This window comes from Canis lupus, chromosome 15, assembly GCF_048164855.1.
Source record: "Canis lupus baileyi chromosome 15, mCanLup2.hap1, whole genome shotgun sequence".
NCBI classification, from domain to species: Eukaryota; Metazoa; Chordata; class Mammalia; order Carnivora; family Canidae; genus Canis; species Canis lupus.
In genome coordinates, this window is record NC_132852.1 from 20,977,601 (window position 1) to 20,999,183 (window position 21,583).

Sequence of the window (21,583 nt, forward strand, 5' to 3'; positions counted from 1 at the left end):
GTACCTTTGAAGACTCTAATACAATAGGCTTAGTGTGAGACCCAGGCATCTTTCATTTTAATAAGTTACTAGGATATGTTTATCTTCAGGATAGTTTGGAAGATGTTGAATTAAAGTAGGTTTTCTCTTATTGTGTTTCAAGAATCACCTTTAAAGGATCCCAACCACTGAAAGAGACTGTGAAGATTGGGAGGGTACCTGGGGGGCTCAGTTGGTTAAGCCTCCAACTTTTGATTTCGGCTCAGGTCATGGTCTCAGGGTCATGATATTGAGCCCAGCTTTGGGCTGCATGCTGAGTGTGGAGCATGCTTGAGATTCTCTCTTTCCCTCTGCCCTTCCTCTCACCTCTTTCTTTGAGAGAGAGAGAGAGACTGTGAAGGTTGTATTGTACCTAGCCAAGTAGCAGGTGCTGGAGCTGAAGTTCCATCAGCCCTGCTGGTTAGGATGTTCTTGCTGGCAGGAGTGTGCAGGACCTAAAGAAGGAGAGCTTTTAAAATCAGTCTATTCAAAGGAGACACTTTTTTTCTAATTGATATCCCATTGCACACATGCTAGCACCCAGCTTAGAATGCTGGTTTTATATACAGATTTCTGGATTGTTACTCCAAATCTACTGAAAAAAGATCTCCATATTGGGTTGTATTTTAAACAAACTCCACCACTTTCCACCATTGTGACTCTAATATGTATAAAATTTGGAGAACCACCAACAGCTTATATCCCAATCCTTCAAATGGTAATCTCTTTGATAGATATGGGTCTGCATTCTTTTCATCTCTCATTTTCAGGCCTAACATCAGAAGTTGCAGGTGGCACTGAACAGAAATTAGAAAGGCTTCTGGGACTCTAGTGTGCTAACAGCACAACTTGAAAAAGCAGAGCTCATTGGTCCTCAGGTCCTTGAGCCCAAAGGCACTTTATCCATTTCTATATCTTTGGATCTGGAGCCTCATTAAATAAACACTGCACCCCTGAACTGTGACTCATTTTGGACCTCAACCAACACCATCACGACCTGCATAGCTGCATTAACCAAGCACTTCTGTGTCCCTCATTTTCCTCTTAGTTTCCACATGTTACTAGATTCTAGTCCCCATGTTCCCATTGTACTGCAACTCATTTCAAAGTTTGTCTCCATTCTCTGTACATCTTGTAATGTCCCTGAACCCAACTTTCTCTGACAGCTTATCTTGTTCTTGCCACGTTGCCTCCCAATCACTGATTCTCTCTGCAGCCCTTTCTCCTTAACCCACTCCCTTTTTTTTTTTAAAGATTTTATTTATCCACTTATGAGAGACACAGAGAGAGGCAGAGACATAGGCAGTGGGAGAAGCAGGCTCCCCACTGGGAGCCCGATGTGGGACTTGATCCTTGGACCCCAGGATCACGCCCTGAGTCAAAGGCAGATGCTCAACCACTGGGCTCCCTAGGCGTCCCACCCCACTCTCTTATCACCACCCAACTGGCTATGATCTACCCACAGGGATGGGCTGAGCCCCTGGTAACCTTGGCAGAGGTATGCTGCTTCAGGACATGCTAGTTTCCTTCTTGTGAGACAGAACAAATGGCTCCTTTGGATACTCACAACCTATTAAGCTGTGCAGGGGCCACTCAGGCTTGGATATCTGGGAACAGATGGTATTGACTTGATTTTTACTTCTCTTCTCATTTAGTTCTATGACTTGGCCCTTTTTACAGTAATGTGAGTCCAACACATTTCACAAGGCAGTCTGATTTAAAGCCTGGTGAAATGGGACACAGGAGAAAGAGCAAAATTGAGAGTACCACAAAACACTTGTGATAGGCACTGAGTGATGAATCACAAAATTCTACCCCTTAAACCAATATTACACTATATGTTAATTAACTAGAATTTAAATAAACACTTCAAAAAAAAACAACTTAGGCAACTTTCCCAGGACTTATTTATCTTACAATGGGAAGTTTGTATCTTTTGACCACATTCACCCAATTCCTAACCTCCTAACCCCCACCTCTACTAATCACAAATATAATCTCTTTTTCTTTGTGTGTGTGTTTTTTTAAGATTCCACATATAAGCAAGATAATATAGTATTTGTCTACCTCTGACTTGTGTCACTTAGCATAATCCCTTGAGGTCTATCTATAGTTAACACTGCTATATAGGGTATTTGAAAGTTGCTAAGAGATTAGATCCTATAATTTCCCATCACAAGGAAAATAAACTTTTTGTAACTATATGAGGTGATGGATTATATTAACTGAGTTTACTGTAGTAATCATTTCATAATACATATATATCACTATGCTGTACACCTTAAACTTATAAGTGCTATGTGTCAATTTTATCTCAATAAAACTGAAAAAACTTAAGCAAATGCACTTCATAGTTGCCTGTGAACTATACATAGTGATTTAAACACTGCTAATGTCATGTTATTGTATATAGAAAATCCTAAAGACTCCACCAAAAAACTATTAGAACTGATAAATGAGTTCGGTAAGATCTCAGGATACAAAATATGAAGAAATATTTTTTATTTCTATACACTAATAATGAAGTAGCAGAAAGAAATTAGGAAATCAATCCCATTTACAGTTGCATCAGAAAGAATAAAATATTTAGGAATAAACTTAACTGAGGAGGTGAAAGACCCATACTCTGAAAACTATAAAACACTGATGAAAGAAACTGAAGATGATACAAACAAATGGCAAGATATTCCATGCTCATGGACTGGAAAAACTAATATTGTTAAAATGCCCATACAACCCAAAGCAATATACAGATTTAGTGCAACCCTTACCAAAATACCAACAGCATTTTTCACAGAACTAGAACAAGTAATCTGAATATTTGTATTCAATCGCAAAAGACTCCAAATAGTCAAAGCAATCTTGAAAAAGAAAACAAAGCTGAAGGTGTTAGAATCCCAGATTTCAAGATATCCTACAAAGCTGTAGTAATTAAAAACAGTATGGTACCGGCAGAAAAATAGACACATAGATCAATTGAACAGAATAGCGATTCCAGAAATAAACCCATGCTTATATGGTCCATTAATCCATGGCAAAGGAGACAAGAATATGCAATGGCGAAAAGATGGTCTCTTCTATAAATGATGCCAGGAAAACTGGACCACTTTCTTACACCATACACAAAAATAAAGTCAAAATAGATTAAAGACTAAATGTGGGACTGAAACCATAAAACTCCTAGAAAAAAATCACAGGCAGTCATTTCTTTGATGCTAGCCACAGAAACATTTTTCTAGATATGTCTCTTCAGACAAGAGAAACAAAAGCAAAATTAAATGATTGGGACTACACCAAAATGTAAAGCTCTGCTTCTTTCTTTTTAAAAATATTTTCTAATCTTAGCATTTCCTTTTGAATCTATAGCTGAATTTTTCTTCCGATGCCTGTCTTCCAAAGCAGAAAATGTCCGTAAGTGTTCTAAGTTTCCCCACTTTGAGACATGGTAGGGGACGGCTTTCCTATTCTCAGATTCTTTCTCAGTATCTGTTACTGCTGTTGCTCCTGCAGGTTGAAACCAGGCTCCTCCTACTCGAGTTCAGATGATTCTATTAGACATGTCTGAAAACATTTCCCTTACGAAAGGAATTGGTCTTTAATGTGGTTTTGCTAAGCTTCGTATAACAAGAGTCATAAATAACATCACTGGAGATCAAAAATAAGCTTTAATCTTTTTAAGTTTTTTATTGATGTATAGTTGATATATATATATAATATATATATATTATATATATATATATATATAACGTAGTGATTCAATGTTTACATGTACTACAAAGTGATCACCACAAGAAATCTAGCTACCATCTGTCACCACATGAAGTCATTACAATCTTATTAACTACATTCCCTATGCTGTCTATTACATCTTCTGTCTTATTTACTTTATAACTGGAAGTTTGTACCTTTTAATTCCCTTCCCCTTCTTCACTCATCTATCCCGCCATCCCCTTCCCCTCTGGCAGGATCTCTATGAGATTGTTCTCTGTATCTATGAGTCTGCTTCTGTTTTGTTTTGTTTGTTTTATAACATTCTTAAATAGCTTTCCAAGGGATCAAAGAACATCAATTTGGGGAAATCATTTGTTAGGAAACAAAAAACACAGCTGCAATCAACTGGTTCTTTCTAGATATTATCTTGTCAGCAGGTTGGATTGAGCTCTGATTTCTTGTTAGTCTACGATCAGTAGAAAAGGACTGTTTCTGAAAGGGAAAAGATACACATTTTGTTTATTAAATGTCATAAACGAGGTGCACTGTTTTCTTTGATAACACAAATGAGGATTTAGTCTTATAAAGCAATTTTTCCCCCTGGAATTTGCCCTGAGAAAACGGTGTTATCGGTGGATGGCTGCTGATCCCACCTAACTTAACCATGCTTGGGTCATCCTTGCCGATGCCACTCAGTGATGTCAAACATCTTGTGACACAGGTGTCCTAAAAAGTTTTGCTAACTGATGGGACTTTCAGTGGCCTTGAGTACAGAAATTAGTGTGTCAAAGCCAGTTCTTAGATTTAAAGAGAGTCTCCCCTTGGAACAGAACAACCTGAAACTATTCAAGGTTCTACATGCTTCAGTGACTGACTCATGTGACCAGAACAACACACCAGCTCACGGGGTAACGTCACAGAGGAAGAGGAAGGGGGACAGACTCAGGCAAATTTGCCAAATGATGTCCTGTCTCCTAGTGTTGTTTTTCTATCTGCTCATCTTTCATTGTATTTAAAGCTTTCAAGAGAACACCAGATTGAAAGAGACTTTTATTTGCAAGACCAGCAAAGGAAAAAATATAAAATCCATCACTTACTCAGATAATTAGGAAAATATTTATTGCTATACCACACCATGGTAGCTTGGATTACCAGTGGCAAACAGCAGAAGGCTGGGGAGTGGATGGGATTGCCGAGAGCACAGCTCTTGGTATTTTCACTCAGCCCTGGTATTCTTTCTTGAAGAGAAAGTAAATTAGTGCTCTAATATTAAACAAGAGTGCCCCAAAGAGCATACATAATATTTGAAAACCAGGGTTTATATTTGGAAAGCTCTAGAAAGTGATCTGGTGCATTTCTTTGTTGGTTTGAGAGGATGAGGAGATAGATGGGAAAGTTGTGGTTAAGGATTTTGAAAGGTAACAGGTGGTTTGTTATTCCTCTTCTCATTTTAAGGCCCAGGTATAAAGAATATCACCTCAAATCTTAGTGGGTTGAGGTTGAGGGGAAGGATGAAATAATGGCTAGTGACAGGGTTCAGATAGCAATTCAAAGTTTATAATAAGTTCATAAACTTCTGGAAGCCCCCAAACCTACCTGAATTGGTCACAAGAAAGCCTCTCATGAGATTCTTCAGTTACTTCCTGCTCTAATCAGGACATATATATGTAAATGTCTTTTACCAGTGTATCTTCACTTTCACTTCCAGGCGAAATGGGATGTGTAGGTATGATTGAGATGTAGAATGAAACAACATATTTCACATATTATTATTTGATGACTATTTCTATAGCTTCTATCATAAGCCTTTGGTAGTCAATAAGCTCTATCTGTTAATTTTTTTGAAATGTAATTTTAATAGAGCTTGTTCTATCTCCCCTCTTATTTATGTATGTATGTATGTATGTAACTGTGTTTATTTATAAAAGATTAAGAAAAGGGCAGAGCAATCTGGTGTTCAGAGATATGGACATAAAAATGCCATAATCTTTTCATGTTTTAGGGAGAAAAAGTGTAGCATGTCTGAAGAGACATGATTTTACCTTTATCAAAATCTCTATAGGAAATGATAAGGCACATTTTAAAGACTTTTTTTCTAAAAAACAAATATAGTAACTGGCTTGACAGAGGGAAAAACAGATAAGACTAACATTTAAAATGTCTATATTTTTCTCCAGGGAGCAACTACTTAGTACTATGAAGAATGGCAAATATTAATATTTTCAGTTTATAGGGAAAGTCTGAAACTTATACCAAAAGTTTCAAAGCCTTGAACCTTGAGCCTTTGCCAATACACAACATTTATTTTTGGCTCTGTGTGTGCTCAAAGAGTTTGATTATACTGAGCTTTATGTAGCCTTTGATTTTTGTCCAAAAGTTTTGTCCAGCACTCTTAACGAGTTCTCCTTTCAGACAGGTTAGTGGCCTTTGCATAGGGACTGAAATGTTTGCAGCAGTTTGGCTCATTTTAAATAAACATATAAAACCAATGATGGCAATGGAGAAAATACACAGAAACACAGCTCTGGGGCCTGTGTCACAGCGGCCATGATTCATCAGTAAGGCAGTCAGAGTTCCAGAGTAAATAATTTCCATTTTACCACTGGACTGGAAGATAGAACTGATTTCAAAAAATTAAGTTTAAGAATTTTGACATCTTATACTTGGGACTATTTTAGAAATACATATATTTAAACTTCCTGGTGCTTAAAGTACTTGGGTGGAGGAGATCTTACCAGTGAGGAGAAACTCTCCAGGGGCTAACCATGAGGGTAAGAGGTTACAAAAACTTGATTATGAAGCCTAAGCACATCTAGTTAATAAAGGACAAAGATATTTCTCACAAAAAGGCAAAAATAATCAAACTCATTTTATTTTGTTTTAAATTTGTTGAGTCCAATGATTAAATATTTCTAAGGTAAAGTCTGAGTGATCCTGTACTCCTTGAATTTAATGAATGGTATGTTGTGGTTATTAATTTATTCAAACACATATCAAAGAATTTTTAAAACAAACAACTATGCTAATTTAGTATACTATCCACAAGGTGTGGAGGGGCTCAGAGTTCTTATTCAAGCAATGATAAAAATTTAGATAAGAAACATTTTTGAGAATGTGTAATCGAGCTACTAGATGTGCAAGGAGAACCTCATGAAAGTTCCAGCCAATCATTCAGTCATCAGTGATGAATTATCTATCTATATGGCAAGTGCTGTGCTAGGCAATGGATCTATGAAAATGAAGGATTGAAACTGAGTCATTCACCATCCAGGGAGCGTCTGAATATATATCAGATTATTGTAATACACCATGACAAGTGCCATGACAGAGGTATCAATGGGGTACTGTAAGAAGACATAGGGAGCAAAAGATAGAGAACTAGAACACTCAGAGAACTAGAAAAGGCTCCATAGCTGAGTCAACCTTTAATTAAGTCTTGGAGGATGATCAGGCATATTCCTGATGAAGAAAGAGCTGTCATTCCAGGCAAGGGAACTGTCTGTTCCAACATATGGAACCCTAAAATCACCAGGTCTTTTAAAAAAGCTTAATGTTGCTGGAGTATAGTTAGCTAATAGGTGAGTACAGGGTGGGATATGGGTAGATTCTCCCATTATTATCCTGCCTTATCCATGTCTGCTCATTCAGTTTATAAAATTAGACTCAGTGATCTCTGGGTTTCAAAATTCTAAAATCTTATGAAAGGAAAAAAAAATCTGTTCTTAGTTGGAAGGAAAGAGCTCTTTGGGGTGAACAAGGGTGTGGGATTGTTTCCATGAAAATGAAGATTTGCAGCTGCCTCACATAAGCTACATTAACAGTAAAAAGAAAAAAAAAGAGAACTTTTTTTTCTATTATTAGTATGTTTTGTCATGTGCCTCTAGCACTATTTGGAAGGAAAATGACAATTTTCTCTCCAATACTAGATATTTTTCTTTTCTTTTCTTTTTTTTATTAGACTCCTTCAGCAAAAGGAAAGTTTTTGTCCTTTCCTGAACAGAAAGTATGTATTTTAACATCAGTTAATCTACCTTTAAGAACCAATTCAGTGTCTCTTATAGATAGGTACATAGGCAGGAAATTTAGAGTCCAACTTCTGGGTGGAGGTACCCTGTAACAAGATTCTTTTCAGAAACCAAACTGAACCTCAAGTTATTGGGATGAGAGGAATGACATGTAAAACTGATATCCTGCTAATGAGTGAAAGAAAAATAAAGAGAAAACAGAAAATATTCCCCACACAGTACATAATCTCAATTAAAAATGCAGAAGTTGGTAAAATAAAAAACGTGGGTTATGAAAAACAAAAACACCTGAGCCTTTTTTTTAAAAAAACACATTATACTGAAAATTACGTGAGTCACATTCATGGGGAATGAAGGAGTCTGTTGGTTACTTAAATAATTAAACTTTAACTCAAAATCACAGAGACTGTAGCTAAACTTTAAATTGAAACTCTAAAAACAGACAACTACTTTTTCAAATGATATTTCATTAGAGTGTAGTTATACAAGTAGTTAAAGGAAATTGGAAGAAAGTTGTTATCTGATTTTTTGAAACTTGGATCTTAGCTAATTTTTTTTCTTTTGGTCTCAAACTCCTAAGGAGTACTTGACATGTTTTGCTTCTTTGAGATCAATATAGACCACAGATTGTTCTGACATGAGCAACTTCAACTCAACACCCTTACGATCTATCTTTAGTGGAAAAATAAGCTGTCAGTTGAGAAATCTTTGCATTTCCCTGTTCCCTGACTCTCCATAGCAGACCTCCACACCTTCATGCACCCAAAGCTTAGCCACCCTTTATGACTGAATTCAAGCCATCTCTCTGTAAGATGTCTACTTGATCATGTCTGCTTGAGTAATTGCTTTCTGCTCAGACATTCTTCAGGATCTATTGCCCGTAATTTAACTGGCAACAAGTCCCATGTTAGTTCTTTTTATTATCCTGGAACTCTTGTACTATTGACTTGCAGTATGAGCAGGTGTTTGTGCCTAGTCTCCTCAACGAGATCATTGTTCCTTGAAGACAGAGACCTTTTCTTCTTGGTGCCTTTACAGAGTTTAGTTCAGCAAATATTTGGTGATTTGAATAACTGATTAATTCAACAAACATTTACCAGGCAGCTACCATGTGATGAATTGACATAGACCCTGTGTCTTTTTCTAGGTCTGTAGTAAAGGCAGACAGTCAACCCAAAGTCAATTCAATGTAAAGATCTTCATCTTCCATAGATAAGTTTTTTATAAGTTAGTAATTTGAGAATTTTTATTTAGCAAAAAGAAGAAAGAGGAGGAGAAATTGAAAATTTTAAAGGACTTTAAAAATCTAAATGTTTATATTCTCTTCCATCTCTTTAACAGCATTACTGTTACATCATATATTTATGGCTAATGGTGTAATGACAGAAGGGATATACATTACTGCTCTGAGCTTAGGGGCTCCCAACAATGCACATGAACCAAATGTGAGCCTCTGTCTGAAAAAATCTGGTGATTTGTGTGACGTCAGTATGTTGCTACCCCCCAATAACATGATATCTAATCAATAACCTGGTAGAAAGGACATAATATGGGAGTTTGAGTTAGATCATCTGCTTTTGAACCTAGCTATATTGTTTAATGAAGTTACTCAGCTTGAGTTCTTAGAAACCTGCAGATAATTATGAAGATGATAATTATAAAGTCTGTCTTCACAGTGTTGGTATAAAAAATAAAGGAGATAAGTGTAGGGAAAGGGTATTTGCAAACCATAAAGTCCTTTTGGCTATGACTATAGATGTTATGTTGGCCCATCACCCCTCCACAATTCATTCAACAAATATTCATATCATAAGCTAATAATTGGATATTTTTCTGTTACATATATTGGGATTTTAAAACAACTAGTCATGGCAATTAAATGACAATATTACCACATAATTTTTTAATTCCCTTTTAGAGTTATGCTTTTTAAAAGCTGTGGATATGGGAGATCGGGCTCTTCATTTCCTCATATTTTAAGTAAGGTAGTAACTATTTAATCACAGACTTACATTCCTTTAATTGATTTCAAACATCAGCATAAAATATACTGCAAAAGCCTTATTATAAAACAGAAGACATTTACTATATTTCTTTTAAAAACAATAGTTCTTAAATGCCTACAAATGATTGGTATAAAAGATTGAGGTATCAGATCAGCCAATCCCAACCCATACAATTAAAAAAAAAGAATTTATCTGGTAATAATAGGCTGGAAACAAGAAGAACTGAGACTAAGCACTATGTCCAAGCTAGTAAATTTATTTATCACCAGAGCAGAAATCAGAAATTCTGAAACTACTTTACATGCATACTAAGGTTGAACAAATAAGTAAATGAATTATAGCTAGTGAGAGCCAGGTTTCTCACTGTTCAGATAAAAAGTTAAAAATAAGTAGGAAGAGAAATTAGAATGGACCCTGTGGTTTTGGATTAGAGTCAGAGATATCAGTATGAATTCCTGTTTATTTAAATATATATGCAAATAGAACTAAAAGTGATTTTAGCTATGTGTGTATATGTGAATTAGAACACATACATATATTGGCTCAGCAGCAGTAACACCCCAATATAAGCACACTCAGTGCCAGATTTTGGTTTCTAACTATCATTCTGCAATAAAAGAAAGCAGGCTCCTTGGAGAAATGGCTTATTCTATGGCTGGTGCGAGGAAAACAAAAAAAATGAGCCTGGAGCATCTTATAGTGTCAGGATATAAGGAAATGCTAAGGAAGAAGGATGAAGAGAAAAAGGAAAAGGAGGAAAAGAAGAAAGAAGAAAAAGGGCATATCAAAGGATACTGGAGCCAACTCGAAAGAGCTCTCTATTGACAAATCTGGAACAATTTGAAGAAACAAACAATGTCAGTATTGGGTTAAATATGTATTGATGAGTCTGTATTGGTATAAATGATTAAATAAGTGAATGAGTAAATGAAAAGGGACAAATCTTCCTTACGTAAGAATGCCAAATAATATATGTAGCTGTTCCCATCTCTAGAAGGTAAGAGCTTGATTCCCCTACCTTTAAGTGTGGCCTGGATATAGTGACCTGTCACCAAAAAAACAGAGAATGGAAAGGGAAAACCGTAAATTTATGGAGGAGAAACTTGGTAGACATCCTAGGTAGGTGACCAAGTTTAACCTCACCATGTGGATATCACCCATTCCCTAACATCATGTGAAGAGAATAATGCCCCACCTCTGTGGTATTCTTACCAAAAACCTATAACCCTCATGTGATCATGAAAAAAGAAACCCCAAATATGGGACTAGCCCAAAATGAGATAAAGTCTACAAAATATCTAACTTCAAAAGTGAAGTCTTCAAAGTATCAGTCATGAAAAATGAGGGAAAATTGTTATAGACCAGAGGAGAAGCTAAGGGGAAATGTGATAATTAAATGTAATTTGGTTTCCTGAAACAGGAAGAAAAAGACATTTTTTTTAAATGTGAAAACAAAATAAAGTCCATAGTTTAGCTAATAGTGTTATTTCTTCAAATGTACATGATGACATAATATGTTAGCATTAGGAGAAACTGGGAGAAGGGTAAGTGACATCCACTATCTACAATTCTTTGCAACTTTTCTGTAAAATCTAAAATTACAGCAAAATAGAATGCATGTTTAAAAAAACTCTCATATTTGTCAATAAAAAAGAGTTAGGTACAAATGCATGCTACAATCTGGATGAATCTTGTGAACATTACATTAAGTGAAAAAAACCCAGTCACAAAAGGCTGTATGTATGTATGATCCTATTTGTCTGAAATACTCAGAAGAGACAAATTCATAGAGACAACGTAGACTAGTGGTTTCCAAAGACTTGGGAGAGAAGAGGAAGGGGGAATAGTATAGGTCTCTGTGGTGGGCAGGGAACAAAAATAGTCTAAAATTGGTTGTGGGGATAGTTACACAACTCTGTGAATATACTAGAAACCGTTGAATCATTCACTTTAAAAAGGTGGATTGTATGCTACATGAATTATGTCTCATTAAAACTGTTATTAAAAGAAATCTCCATGGGAGTCTTTATCTATGGCTGGATGTTGAAATTCAAACATTATCATTTTTTATCACTATCAGTTTTTCTCCATTTCTTGGTTCTGCCTTCCTTTTTGCTGGTGACTCCCCCAGGCTCCACATGGAACCTCCCGGTTCACATTGTGTTCACTTGTTCACTTGCCAGCAGTTCTGGTGACATGAGCCATCTCTCTCCCTTTGGTCCCTACAAAAAATCTCATTTCACTTTGTTGGTTCTGATTGGATGGTGAAAAAGTTCTTAAACCCCCTCCACATTGGTGTGATGGGGCAGGGATAAAAGGGGTGGACCAGTTTGGGTAGTGTTGATAGTTACTCAGGAAAACAATAAATGGTTGTATGGTTACCAGGACAAATGTGAATGAACGGGGACGAGCACAGTCACATATATCTGCTGTAACTTTCCTGTTCCCCATATAGAAGTTGATAGAAAGTAATCTTTAACTTAAATATATTAAGTGGATTTCCCTTAAAAAAGAAAAGAAATATGTCTTTTCTAAAATTTTCTCTGAGGGATCCCTGGGTGGCGCAGCGGTTTGGCGCCTGCCTTTGGCCCGGGGCGCGATCCTGGAGACCCGGGATCGAATCCCACGTCGGGCTCCCGGTGCATGGAGCCTGCTTCTCCCTCTGCCTGTGTCTGCCTCTCTCTCTCTCACTGTGTGCCTATCATAAAATAAAAATAAAAAAAAAAAATTAAAAAAAAAAATTTTCTCTGAATATTCACCAAAAAAACACAACAAGAATAAGAAAAAAAAATCGTGCCAGTTTTTGAGATGCTCTCAAATGCAAAAGACAAAACTGGGCAGGTGGTCTTCTTTTATAACAATTTAATTAGTTTTTAAACTTCACTCAAGGCAACATTATACACCACCAACTAAAATGCAAACCATTTCAGGCTAGGTGAAAACTGTTCAGTTCTGTGGCTATTAGCCACATGTCACTCTTTTAGATACAGATTAAAATTTGTTAAAATTCCATGCAACTAAAAACTCAGTAATGGTCCCATTAGCTCCATTTCAGGAGGTCACTGGCCGCATGTGACTGTCTAATGGCTAACATGTTGGACGATGCTGTTGAAAACTATTCTCAGCATGGCGGGTCATTCCAGTATGCAGTAATGGTTTAAGCTATTATATTTATTTCTAGAATTGTATCACAGATCAGATACCTAAAAACATCTCCTATAAGACAACTTAATTACCCAGATAAAAGGCCATTCTAAGAAGGCTACAGAGAAGGCTCACGATTCTTTACCTTCCTCTACTTAATATCCAGTTTTATGAGTTTGGCTGATGCTCTTTAGTGGCTATTGATAATGGTCCCATCTAGGCATGACATTTGAGTCCTTCGTGGCCAGACCCCAGAGTGTCTTTCACTAGTGCAGTCACCTCTCTCCCCTACCTGAGTAGACGGTTCCCTCTCAACATCATCTTGATCACTGGCCTAGTACCTCTGGCTGTATGCAGCCCTATGTGCATGCCTGGATGGAACCAAAGTAATTTGCTCCTGGTCACTGCTGCTGGGACCACAGATAAACAGTGGCACTTTCTGCTGCCACCAGAGCCAGCACAACTATTACACTGAATCTTTTCTTTTTAATTGAGATATAAGTGACATATAACATTGTGTAAGTTTAAGGTATGCAATATGCTGATTGATACAAATCTCTATAGTGCAATATGATGAACACCTTAGCCTTAGCTAACACCTCTGCCAGGTTACATAATTATCATTTCTTTTTTAGTGGTGAGAACAATTATGATCTAGTCTTTTAGCAGCTTTGAAGTTTATAACTTAGTATTATTGACTATAACATAATGATTCACCCCCTCTCTCTTTCTCTCTCTCTCTGTTTAAAAGATTTTACTGGGCAGCCTGGATGGCTCAGCGGTTTAGCACTGCCTTCAGCCCAGGGTGTAATCGTGGAGACCCAGGATCGAGTCCCGTGTCGGGCTCCCTGCATGGAGACTGCTTCTCCCTCTGCCTGTGTCTCTGCCTGTGTCTCTCTCTGTGTGTCTCTCATGAATAAATAAATAAAATCTTTAAAAAAGATTCCAGGACCCCAGGATCACGCTCTGAGCTGAAAGTAGACGCTCAACCACTGAGCCATTCAGGCATCCCAACACAATGATTCTCTTATTGGAATTGTCAGACATATAAAAATCAGGTGCAGAGCATACACCTGGATTACCTTGGTCCTCTTTGTTTTTCTCGGCTTCTCAGGAAACAGAGAAAAACAGGGATCTCTGTGTAATAGCCTTTTCATTCCCCAGGACCAAGCTTTGTGGTTGCCTTCCCACAAGTTAGAAAGAAGAGCCGAACAAACATACAGGTTGTCAGATAGGCACATTTCTATTGACAGCCTTGTGCCTATGCTTTCCCCATCCCGATAATCCCAGCTACCAAGCCCATGTTCATTCATATCAACTTTTCCTTAGGATCCCAACTACTCTGGCTCATACAAATCTGGTTCCCTAGAGACAAGGCCTTTGCACACTCACCAACAGCACTCTACATAGCACCGGGTGACAGTGAATGACGTCACATTACTTGATTACACAATAAGCCTTTTACAGACCTCACTGTAGAGTTTCACTTTTCCAGCCATGCCATTCAAATGTGAAAATGTTCTTATAAAATGACTGCGTGGAGCGTTTCCAAAAATTATTTACTTTTTAAATTTCAAACTATAGGATATAGAAATAATTCAGATTTCCATAACTGAATAAATTACAATCATTAAAAAGGTTTGTGTATAACAGCTTTATGGAGGTGTCATTGACATGCATTACTACCATGCTTCCAATATACAATTTGATAGGTTTTGACATATATGAAACCATCAGGATCAAGATAGCGATTTACCACCAAAAGTTTCCTTGTGTCCTTTGCAATCCTTGCTCTCCTATCTCCACATCTACCAAAGAACCTGCCCCTCCCAAACCCTAGACAACCACTGATCTGCTTTCTATCATTACAAATTACTTTCTATTCTCTAGAATTTATGTAAATAGAATTATACAATATGTCTGTGTGTCTGTGTGTGTGTGTGGGAGTCTGGCTTCTTTTATTCAGCTTAAGTATTTTGACATTTGTCTATGCTATGTGAGTTAATAGCTCTCTCTTGTTTTCACCTGCTGAGGATTACTCATTATATGGATATGCCACAATTTATATACACATTTACCTGGTAATGAACATTTGGGTTGTTTCCAGTTAGGGAATATTACAGAGTGTGCTATGAGCATTCATATTTAAGACTTTGAGTGGACCTATGTTTTTGTTTCCTTTGGTTAAATACGTAAGAGTGGAATGGCGGAATCAAAGAGTATGTATATGTTTAACTAATTGAGAAATTGCCAAATTGTTTTCCAAAGTTTTGTACCATTTTTCATTACCCCCAGTAGAGAATGGGAGTTCCAGTTAATTCAACAACTTTGCCAACACCTGGTAGAATTAATCTTTATAATTTTAGCCATTCTTATAGGTATGACATGGTATCTCATTATTTTTTAACTTGACTGATCTATGGTTCTATTGACTGATCATGTTGAGCATATTGTCATGTGCTTATTTGCCTTCCACATCTTCTGTGGTGAAATTGTTTAAATTTTGGGCCCATTTTTAATTTTTAACTTCTTTCCAGCTTTAAAATATAATTGACATATAACATTGTGTAAATTTAAGGTGTGTGCAATGTGATGATTTGACACACATATATATGGTGAAATGTTTACCACAATAAGGTTAGTTAACACAGTCTTCATTTCGCATAAATACTACTTGTATTATGTTGAGAACATACTCTCACAGCAATTTCAGCTGTACAGTACAGCGTTATTCACTTAGATTCCCTGAATTTAGATCTGGAAGTTTATACTCTTTGACCAACATCTCCCCATTTCCTCCACCCCTCACCAATCACTATCCTATTTTCTATTTCAATGAATTGGATGTTTTTAGATTCCACATAAAAGTGAGATCGTGCAGTATTTTTCTCTGTTTGACTTATTTCTTTTAGCATAATTGTCACAAATGGCAGGATTTCCTTCCTTTTTTGTGGCTGGATGATATTCCATTGCATATGTATGTATGTATGTATATTATATATTATGTTATATATATTCATCTGTTGTTGGACACTTCAGTTGTTTATGTGTCTTGTTTGCCTGTTTTTTTTTAATTGTATGGTTTTCATATTACTGAGTTTTATTTATTCATGAGAGACAGAAAGAGAAAGAGAGAGAGAGAGAGAGAAGGAGAGAGAGGAGCAGAGACATAGGCAGAGGGAGAAGCAGGCTCTTCGCAGGAGCCCTATGCCAAACTCGATCCCAGATCCCAGGATCACGATCTGAGCTGGAGGCAGCCGCCCAACCGCTGAGCCACCCAGGTGTCCCCATATTACTGAGTTTTGAGAATACTTTACATACACGTCCTGGATACAAGTCAGGTATGTGACTTGTACATATTTTCTTTCAGTCAATGGCTTGCTTTTTTCATTCTCTTAAGATGCCCTTCAAACAGCAGAAGTTTCTTAATTTTGAGAGCCTGGTTTGTGATGTCTTATTAATGGATTATGTTTTTGGTGTTTTATGTAAGAAAACTTTGCTTAGCCCTAGGTATCAAAGATTTTCTCCTATGCTTTCTTTTAGAAATTTTATAGTTTTATTTTATATGTAGACCTATGATCCATTTTGAGTTGAATAATGTGAAGTAAGGATCACAGTTTGTTTTTGTTTTGCTTTTAATTTGCACATGGATATCCAATTTTCCTAGCACTTCGTTGAAAAGACTATTCTTTCTCCACTGAATTGCTTTTGTACTTTTGTTGAAAGTCAATGGACCATATATGTGTGGGTTTATTTCTGGACTCTGTACTTTGTTTACTCTATTTGTCTATTCTTAAGCCAATATCACATTGTCTTGATGACTATAAGTTCACAATTTGCAATTTAGATATTGTAAGTCCTCCAAAATAGTTCTTATTTTTCAAAATTGTTTTGGCAATTCTAGGTCTTTTGCTATAAATTATAAAATCAGTTTGTCAATTATATAAAAACAACCTGCTGGAATTTTGACTGAGATTGCACCAAATTTATAAATAAATTTGGGGAGCAAGAAAGTAATAATATCGAGTCCTCCAAAACATGAAGTCTTCCTAAACATATATATAGGTCTTCTTTAATTTCTCTCAGCAATGTTTGTACTTTGCAGTATACAGGGTTCACACTTTTTTAATGTTTATTTCACATTTTAAACTTTATTATAAATGATATTATTCTTAATTTCCAATTATCAGTTGCTGGCATATAGAAATATAATTTTTGTATTGTTGTTGCCTCCTTCATCCTTTTAAAAAATTTTATGTAAGTAATCTCTACACCCAACATGGGGCTTAAACTCACAACCCCAAGATCAAGAGTCAGATGCTCTTCCAACTGAGCCAGTCAGGCACCTTGTATTCTCTATCCTTGATAAGTTTGTTAGCCAAATAGCTTTTTTTATAGATTCCATTAGATTTTCTGTGTATATAATCATGTTGGTTGCAAATAAAGACATTTAGTTCTTCCTTTTCTATCTTTAAATTCTTGTTCTTGCCTCATTGCACTGGCTAGAACCTACAGTACAATGTTGAGTAATAATGGTGAGAGTGGACATTTTTGACTGCTTCTGATCTTAAGGAGAAAGTTTTCAGTCTTTCATCATTGAATATGATGTTAGCCATAGTCTTTTTTTTTTTTTTTTTTTTTGTAAATGCCCTTTATCAAGTGGAGGAAGTTCCCTTCTATTCTTAGTTTGGTGGGAGTATTGTACTTTTAATCAGGAATGGATGTTAGATTTTGCAAAATGATTTTTCTTCATCTGTTCAGATGATAATATGGTGGTTTTTTAGTCTATTAATATGGTGAGTACATTGATTTTGGATTGTTAAACCAATCTGCCTACCTGGGATTAATAGGGCTTTTAAACAGAGAAATACATCAAATTGGATTTGAGTTTACTTTACTTGACTACTTAGTGATTGTATCACAGTTTACTAACTCATGAAAGATTAGTTGTTTCTCTAGCTATGATGCTCTCAATATATCTCAAAAACTTAATTTTTTAGAGTGAAATAATCTTAAAACATAAAATTTGTAATGATAATTGGTTTTCCAAGGTTAAATGCGATGCGTTCTTTTCTTCAGTCTTCTTAGAAATAAGAAAATATCTGAAGTATCAACTTTTTATGAGCTGTTAGGCATTTTCAACCACATAAGTTTTCAGTCTAGGACAAAGTATTTTGTGTGGTTCCACCTGTTTACATAACTCTCTTTCTCCCACTCCATTTTGTGAGAACATTGGTTGGGAACTAGTGTAAATCAACTCCCCTTTGGAGTCATTTTCCCCAAAGGAGGTGGCAGGAACACTGCTCTGGGTGACCCTGGTAGTCCACAGAAGGACATAAAAGGATTGAGCAATAATACCACCCATTAGCTACTGTTTCCCGAGAGATGTACAGGAAATGTTCGTGATCAAATTTCAGTTGAAACTCAGGGCAGGAAATGACTATTCTCATCAAAGGGGATTTAAAAGATTCCCTCAGGCCTCAGAAGGCAGTGAGGCTGATTGTACTATTGAACAAGTTGCCAAAGTGAGAAGGCAGATAATGAGCTCTTGAGTTGGAGACACAGAGCCAATCAGCCATCAACCATTTTATTAACCAGTAAATCAGGAGTAGACTGGAAGGAATCCAAGCTCTCAAAAGAAAAGAAATGATCAAGACATAACTTTCAAGAACATCAAGCAAACATGCAAGCAAAGACTAGGAATTTTTGCAAGACAGTGTCTATTAGTATATGATTTTGGGTTACAGAGACCGGGGTCTGAGTACTGCCTGCACAACTTCTGATCTGTGCCTCTTTTCATTTTCTTTCTGAGCCTCTATCAGTCTTCTTATTTGTATTATCATAAGGTGAAGTACAAAACGCAACTGGTACATAGTTGTAAAAGGAGAAAGATGCTATACCTACTCTGAAGTGACTTCTAAGATCAGATTCTGTTCAATGGAAAGGTGCTTCAAGTTGCTGAAGACTTAACTGGTTGGTACGTGGTAAAATAAGAACTGGGGAGTGCTGACTTGCTTTGCAGGTCACAGAAACAGAGTTTGGAGTTCTCAAAACAATCTTCGCAGAACAGGCATAGAGAAGTGCATGGTAGTAGAGAAAACCTGAGAGGAAGACTGAGTGAAGAGCCAGTGAGAAATTTTCCATGTTCAGTGCAACAGAATTTCAACAGCAGGGATGACATATTTTAAATGAAAAATTTATAGAACTTCCCTATATATTGAACAGTTATGCAAAATTGTATCTTTCCTCATTTCTCTATAATAAACTAAATTTTGAGTTACCCTTTCTAATGGGTAGTGACAAGAATAAGCTTGATTCAAGGTTAGCTTCAATCCACAGGGTTTGAAATTCTGTGGATTATGGCTATTTTCTCCCTCATTCTCATTCTCCCTCAACCGTTTCCTCCCTTCTGCCCAGGAGGTGACATGAGTCCCAGAAAGAAGGGAATTTAACTATTATCCAGATCAGGGGAAGACAGAGCTTGGTATTCAGTCATCCTATGTACATTTCTGGCAGCTGCTGAGCTTCAACTTATCCCACCAGTCTCTAGGTGTGTGTCCTACTCTGTGTGCTGAAAGAAACACCATCCTCCTGATAACCCTCCAGATTATCGGTCATTGCAGGTCATTCTGGGTCCTCCTCACTAGAGCATATATGAATCCTGGTTCCCTCCATGTCCATTGACCTGGGTACCATCCCCATGCCTCTGTCAGGGCCATAGTAACTTTCTTCTGCTGTTCCCATATCACCCTGAGGATGCATGAGGTTGCCCTTGGACCAGATGTCTAGGCATATCTCTCAGATTTTCCTGCTGCCAGGATGAATGCAGAGACTCACAGCCCTCCTAGGCTAGGCTCTAAGAAGGAAGGCCTGGGTCCCTTTCTGCTTTGGATTTCTAGTTGCCTTTCCTACCTGGACTCAGCCGAGGTCAGGGGTAGGGCCAGGGGCCAGAGACACTCAGAAACTCCCTCTCTTCTTTGAAGTCCTTTCTTCTAGCCAAGAAAAGTCTTTTATCCTCTTCTTGTGTGGCTGGAAATGGGCTCTTCATCTTTCTTCTCCCTGTTTATTGTTTGAGGATAAACTTGATGTCTTCTTCCTTCTGGCTTTGATTCTTAATAATGAAAGCTAAATTTTTGGAATTCAGAAAACTTGTTTCCACCAGGTTTATGGCTCTCAGCTCAACATTCTGCTACTCAAGGGCTTTTTGGTTCTAGCTTATATCTGACCTCTTAAGTGTAAATGAAAGATGTTATAGTTTGCCTGAGTAGAGGGAGGAAAGATAATGATAAAAGAAAACATGAGATGGAACTTCAATTACTATTTCAAATATTATCCATTACATTAACATGTACTTTCAGGTTGATAGTACTACTGAGCGATGTGACATAAGCAACCCTAAAAATCCTTAAAAATTATCAGCATTGTTTATATATTCTCAAATATTTAGTGTGGTTGTATTAGGTAGAGATAGAGAAAAAGGTTGAGTTGTAAGTCTAAGAGGACATACCATGGAAGAAAGGCAACAGGACCCAGATCCTGCATTGACTTTCCTTTTCACCTAAAAATCTACAAAAATTCGGATTTTCATGAGGTATGGACTGTAGATTCAAGCCAATTTTATCTCAGAGAGTGACTATCACCCAACTGATATCTGGGTTAAAGAAGAAATGGCAATAGATGTTAGCTAATTGTAGTAGTAATGGTAGAAATATAAATTGTTGTGGTATGAATGTTGTTGGAGAAACAGACATCCTGGTATCAACTATCTTGGGAAAAAACATGAGATAAGACTAGCACGGTGAGTATTCCCTTGGCAACACTTGTTTGGAGTCCTAAGTGAGAGAAACTGAGCTGATGTTCTAATCCACCTGTATCTTCTATAAATCACTAACTGCAATATAAAACGGTGTTCCAGAGGATCTCAAAATAGTAATTGATCAATGTCTCGTTATTGACCTTGCAAGCAGGTGATGCCTCTGAATATCTGTCTAGAGTTGCTATAATTGAGTACTTTTGGATTGTCTGAAAGAGGATGGGATAAGTGTATTAATCTGGGTTCTCCTGAGAAACAGAACCAATAAGAAATATACAGGAGAGATTATAGGGAATATATATGTACATAATATATATATATACATATATATATATACACATTCTATAATTCTATTATTCTCTATATATCCTATATCTATAAATCTATATCTATACCTATATACTCTTTATATTTAGGCCTAGATATAGATAGATTTATTCTAAGAAATTGGCTCATGTGATTACCAGGGCTGGCAAGGCTAAAATATGCAGAGCTGGCCAGTAAGCTATAAATTCACACAGGAGTTGACGTTGCATTCTTAATTCCAAAGGAAGTTTGGAGGCAGAATTCTTTCCTTTTTGGGGATCCCAGCCTTTTTCCTAAGGCCTTCAACTGATTGGATGAGGTCCACCCACATTATGGAGAATAATCTGTTTTAATCAAAGTCTGCTGATTTAAATGTTAATAACATCTAAAAAATATCTTCACAAAAAATACCTTCACAGTCTGGTTTTTGACTCAACAACTGGGCACCTTAGCCTAGTTAAGTTGGCATATTATATTAGATACCAAATTAGGAGGTTTAGTGTTTTTCTTCTTTAGAGACAAGGACAATGGAAAGCATAACTGACATAATAGTATTTGCT

General features: G+C 36.8%; 1 protein-coding gene and 1 long non-coding RNA gene across 8 annotated transcripts in view; one reads left to right on the forward strand and one right to left on the reverse strand.

Annotated features, from left to right (window-relative positions):
• The window catches only part of MTMR7 (myotubularin related protein 7), a 172,363-nt gene that overhangs the window by 33,583 nt on the left and 117,197 nt on the right, over positions 1-21,583 (forward strand). The window contains exon 1 of one of the 7 annotated variants that reach the window (XM_072776182.1): positions 3,388-3,429. The exons of the other annotated variants lie outside the window; for them this stretch is intronic. Coding sequence (XP_072632283.1) covers positions 3,424-3,429 — 6 coding nt within the window. The 5' untranslated portion in view covers positions 3,388-3,423. Of the gene's footprint in view, positions 1-3,387; positions 3,430-21,583 lie in introns of those variants that run through there. 7 annotated transcript variants of the gene reach the window in all.
• Positions 1,961-20,906, reverse strand: LOC140604732 (uncharacterized). Its single transcript, XR_012007528.1, has 2 exons — positions 19,817-20,906; positions 1,961-4,221 (listed from the first exon to the last, which is right to left on the reverse strand). It is a non-coding gene; the product is annotated as an uncharacterized lncRNA (long non-coding RNA).